This window comes from Petaurus breviceps, unplaced genomic scaffold (assembly GCF_028583685.1).
Source record: "Petaurus breviceps papuanus isolate PSGF00001 unplaced genomic scaffold, PetGlider_PUasm1.0 90804, whole genome shotgun sequence".
Lineage (NCBI taxonomy): Eukaryota > Metazoa > Chordata > Mammalia > Diprotodontia > Petauridae > Petaurus > Petaurus breviceps.
The window spans coordinates 6,654,439-6,658,625 of NW_027187348.1; the positions used below are offsets into that span (position 1 = coordinate 6,654,439).

The 4,187-nt window shown below is 36.7% G+C and overlaps 1 protein-coding gene across 1 annotated transcript; it reads left to right on the forward strand.

The window, feature by feature from the left end:
* Positions 1-1,588: 1,588 nt before the first annotated feature.
* LOC138147699 (olfactory receptor 10D1B-like) lies at positions 1,589-2,521 on the forward strand. Its single transcript, XM_069070273.1, has one exon. The coding sequence runs from the start codon at positions 1,589-1,591 to the stop codon at positions 2,519-2,521; it is 933 nt and encodes a 310-aa protein (XP_068926374.1).
* The last annotated feature ends 1,666 nt before the right edge of the window (positions 2,522-4,187 follow it).

Here is a 4,187-nt window from a genome sequence, read left to right on the forward strand (position 1 = left end):
TGATATAGGGGGCAATCTTCCGGAGAAGGAAAGGTGGAATGGGATTACTTGTGCATATAGAGGGATTTGCTTTGACAAGGAAAATAATCACCTGAATTTGAATCCTGCCCCAGAAACTCTCTACCTATGAGACCCTTATGCAAGTCACTTAACCTCCCTCCTTCTCAGTTTCCTCATGTGTTCAAATGGGGTCCTACCTTACAGGGCTGTTATAAAGATCAGATGAGGTAATACATGGAGAGTACTTTGCAAATCTTAGGGTAATATATAAGTGATGTTAATGATATTTGTTAACAGTTGTTGTAATCATCATGCAGTCCCTCTACCCTAAACCATCTCTGATAATGTCAGAAGCAAGGGTGAGGCTGGATGCTTCTGACTTAGTGAGACATTTCTTGAGGCAAACCACTCCAGTATCTTTGCCAAGAAAATGTCAAATAATGTCAAGAAGAGTTGAACATGAATGAAATGACCAAACAACAAATTTGAAAGAAGGTATTATTATCTAGGGAAATGGTAAAAAGCCTCCTACAGAATGTGAAATTTGAGCTGAGCCTTGAAGGAAACCAGAGAGCCAAAGGTAAGAGAGGCAGATCATTTCAGGCATGCAGAAATAGTCAATGTAAAGGCATAGAAATTGGAGCTGGAATGTCTTGTTAGAGTGTATATCAGTAGAGTTAATAGAAATAAGAAGTATGTAAGGTGTAAGAAGAATGGAAAGGTAAGCATTGACCAGGATATGAAGAGCTTTAAATTCCAAACATAACTTCAGATTTGATCCCAAGTTAATAGGGAGCCACTGGAGCTCATTAGGCAAAGGGATAAAAATTAGACTTTTACTTATGAAAGAATACTTTGACACCTGGGTGAAAGGTGAATTGGAGCGGGGAGATATAAGCCAAGGAGCCCATATACAAGACTATTTCAGGAGTTTAGGTTAGAGGTGATAAGCACCTGGGTTAGTGGTGTGGCTGTGTGAGTGCAGAGAAGGCAACAAGAAAGTTAACAAGGTAGAAAGGAAGATTTGACAGTGATTGGATATATAGTTGACAGAGAGGTCAAAGTTCTAGGCCTAATGACTAGGAAGATGAAAGTGCTCTTAATAATAAAAGGGCAGTTCAGAAAGGAGGAGAGTTTGGAGAAAAAATAATGAATTATATTTTGAACATTTTACATTTGAGATGCCCAAGGGACATTTAGTTTGAGAGTTCTAAGAGGCATTTGGAGATGCATGACTGGATGATGAAGATGATGGTGATGATGATGTTGAGGAGGAAGAAGGTGTTCAAACACAGATCTTCCTTACTCTAAGTTCAAGATACTATCCATTATGCTATGCTTTCTCTCAAATGAGGTAACAAACAAGAAAGCATTTTGTAATTATAAGGCTATAAATATCAGCTAGATGTCAAAAATCAGCCCAAACTCTTCCATTATAAAGCCACCAGTTATTATTATTTTTTTCTTTTATAGGTATATTTATATCATGTCCATTGAACCTTGTCTTGGATATCTGACACTAGCACCCACCCTTTGGGATCTTGTGCACTCCATACCAGGGATTGGTTGATTTTTTTTTTTCACACAGATGAAGAATTATACAGTGGTGACTGAGTTTATTCTCCTGGGAATCCCCCACACTGAGGGACTAGAGATTCAACTTTTTATTGTGTTTTTATCTTTCTATTTCTTTACCCTGCTGGGGAACCTGATTATTTTATTGGCTATTATCTCTTCATCTCGCCTTCATACACCTATGTATTTCTTTCTGTGTAAGCTATCTATTTTGGACATATTTTTCCCTTCAGTGAGTTCACCCAAAATGTTGTCCTACCTCTCTGGGAAAAGCCATATCATTTCCTATGGGGGCTGTGTATGCCAACTCTTTTTCTATCATTTCCTTGGCTGCACTGAGTGTTTTCTGTGCACTGTGATGGCCTATGACCGCTTTGTTGCCATTTGTTTTCCTCTGCGGTATAGAGTCATCATGAGCCATAAGGTATGTGCCATCTTGGCCATGGGAACCTCATTTTTTGGCTGCATTCAGGCTACCTTCCTCACTGCTCTCACCTTCCAGTTGCCTTACTGTGGACCCAATAAGGTGGACTATTACTTCTGCGATATCCCAGTGATGCTGAAGCTAGCCTGTGCAGATACCTCCGCCCTGGAGATGGTGGGTTTCATCAGCGTGGGCCTCATGCCACTTAGCTGCTTTCTCCTCATCTTTACTTCTTACAGTCGCATTGTTTGCTCCATCTTGAAGATCCGCACTGCAGAGGGACGGTATAGAGCCTTCTCCACTTGCAGTGCTCACCTCACAGCCATTCTTCTCTTATATATACCTGTAATCCTCATTTACTTACAGCCTACCCCCAATCCTTGGCTGAATGCCACTGTTCAGGTCCTGAATAATCTGGTCACCCCTATGCTGAACCCCTTGATCTTCAGCTTAAGGAACAAGGAAGTGAAAGCATCCCTTAAAAAGGTGCTGCAGCAGGTTGGGTTCCTTTCTGAGAAGTGAGAAAGAAACCTAGAGATGGAGTGTTTGTATTTTTTACTCAACAGAGACTCCTGAATCTTCTATCTCTCCCCCTTGATTTCTTCAATCCTTTTGATCCCCTTTCTTTACAATATTGTTATTACTATTTAGATTGTTCTTCTGGCTCTGCCCACTTTATTTTGCATCAGTTCATATAAATCTTCCCAGATTTTTTTTTTCTGAAACCATCCCCTTCATCATTTCTTATAGCACAGTAATATTCCATTATATTCATAAACCATAACTTGTTCAGCTATTTCCCAATTGATGGGCATTACCTCAAATTTTAATTCTTTGCTATCACAAAAAGAGATGCTATAAATATATTTGTATATATGGGTCCTTTTCCATTTTCTTTGATCTCTTTGGGCTCTAGAGTTAATTGTAGTATTACTGGGTCAAAAGGTATACACAGTTTTATAATCCTTTGGGCATAGTTTCAAATTGCTCTCCAGAATAGTTGGACTAGTTCACAATTCCACCAAAAGTACATTAATGAACCTATTTTCTCACATTTCCTTTGGCATTTGTCATTTTTCTTTTCTGTTATTTTAGCTAACCAGAGAGTTGTAAGGTTTCAGAGTTGTTTTAATTTTCATTTCTCTAATCAATAGTGCTTTAGAACATTTTAAAATGATGATTGCTTTGATTTCTTCCTCTGAAAATGTCCCATTTATATCATTTGATCATTTATCAATTGAAGAATGGATTTTAATGTCTATAAATTTGGCTCAGTTCTCTCTATATTTGAGAAATGAGACTGATATCAGAGAAATTTGCTGTAAAATTCCATCTCCCCATTTCTTCCTCCATTTTCTTATAAATTTGATGGCATTGTTTTTGTTTGTGCAAAATCTTTAAATTTGATGTAATCAGAGTTATCCATTTTACCTCCTATGAACCTCTTCAACTCTTGTTTGGCCATAAATATTGATGTTGGTTTATGCTTAATTTATCCCAGGCTGCTTTCTGGTTTTCCCAACAGTTTTTGTCAAATATAGAGTATTTGTCTCAATATCTGGTATCATTGGGTTTAACAAACATTATATTATTGTTCTTTTTTATTTCTGTATACTGTGTACATAATGCATTTCATTGATCAGTGACTCTATTTCTGTTCCAGTACCAAATTGTTTCGATTATCATCACTTTGTAATATAGTTTGAGATATAGTGCTGCTAGGCCCCCTTCTTCATTTTTTTTCCTCTGATTCCTTTAATAGTCTTGCCCATTTGTTTCTCCAGATGAATTTTGTTACTATATTTTCTAACTCTATGAAATAATTCTTTGGTAGTTTGATTGGTATAGTTCTGAATAAGTAAATTAGTTTAGGTAGCATTGTGATTTTTATTATATTAGCTTGATCTATCCACAAGCAATTGATATTTCTTGAATTATTTAGATATGTCTTTATTTGTGTGAAGATTGTTTATAATTGTGTTCATATGTTCTTGTTTGTGTTTTGTCAGATAGACCCCCAAGTATTTTATACTGTCCACAATAATTAAAATGCAGTTTCTCTTTCTGTCTCTTCCTGGTAGGTTTTATTGTGGTAATATATAGAAATGTTGATGATTTGTGTGCATTTGTTTTATATCCTGCTACTTTGCTAAAGTTGTTAATTTTTTTTGAGTAATTTTAGCTGTCT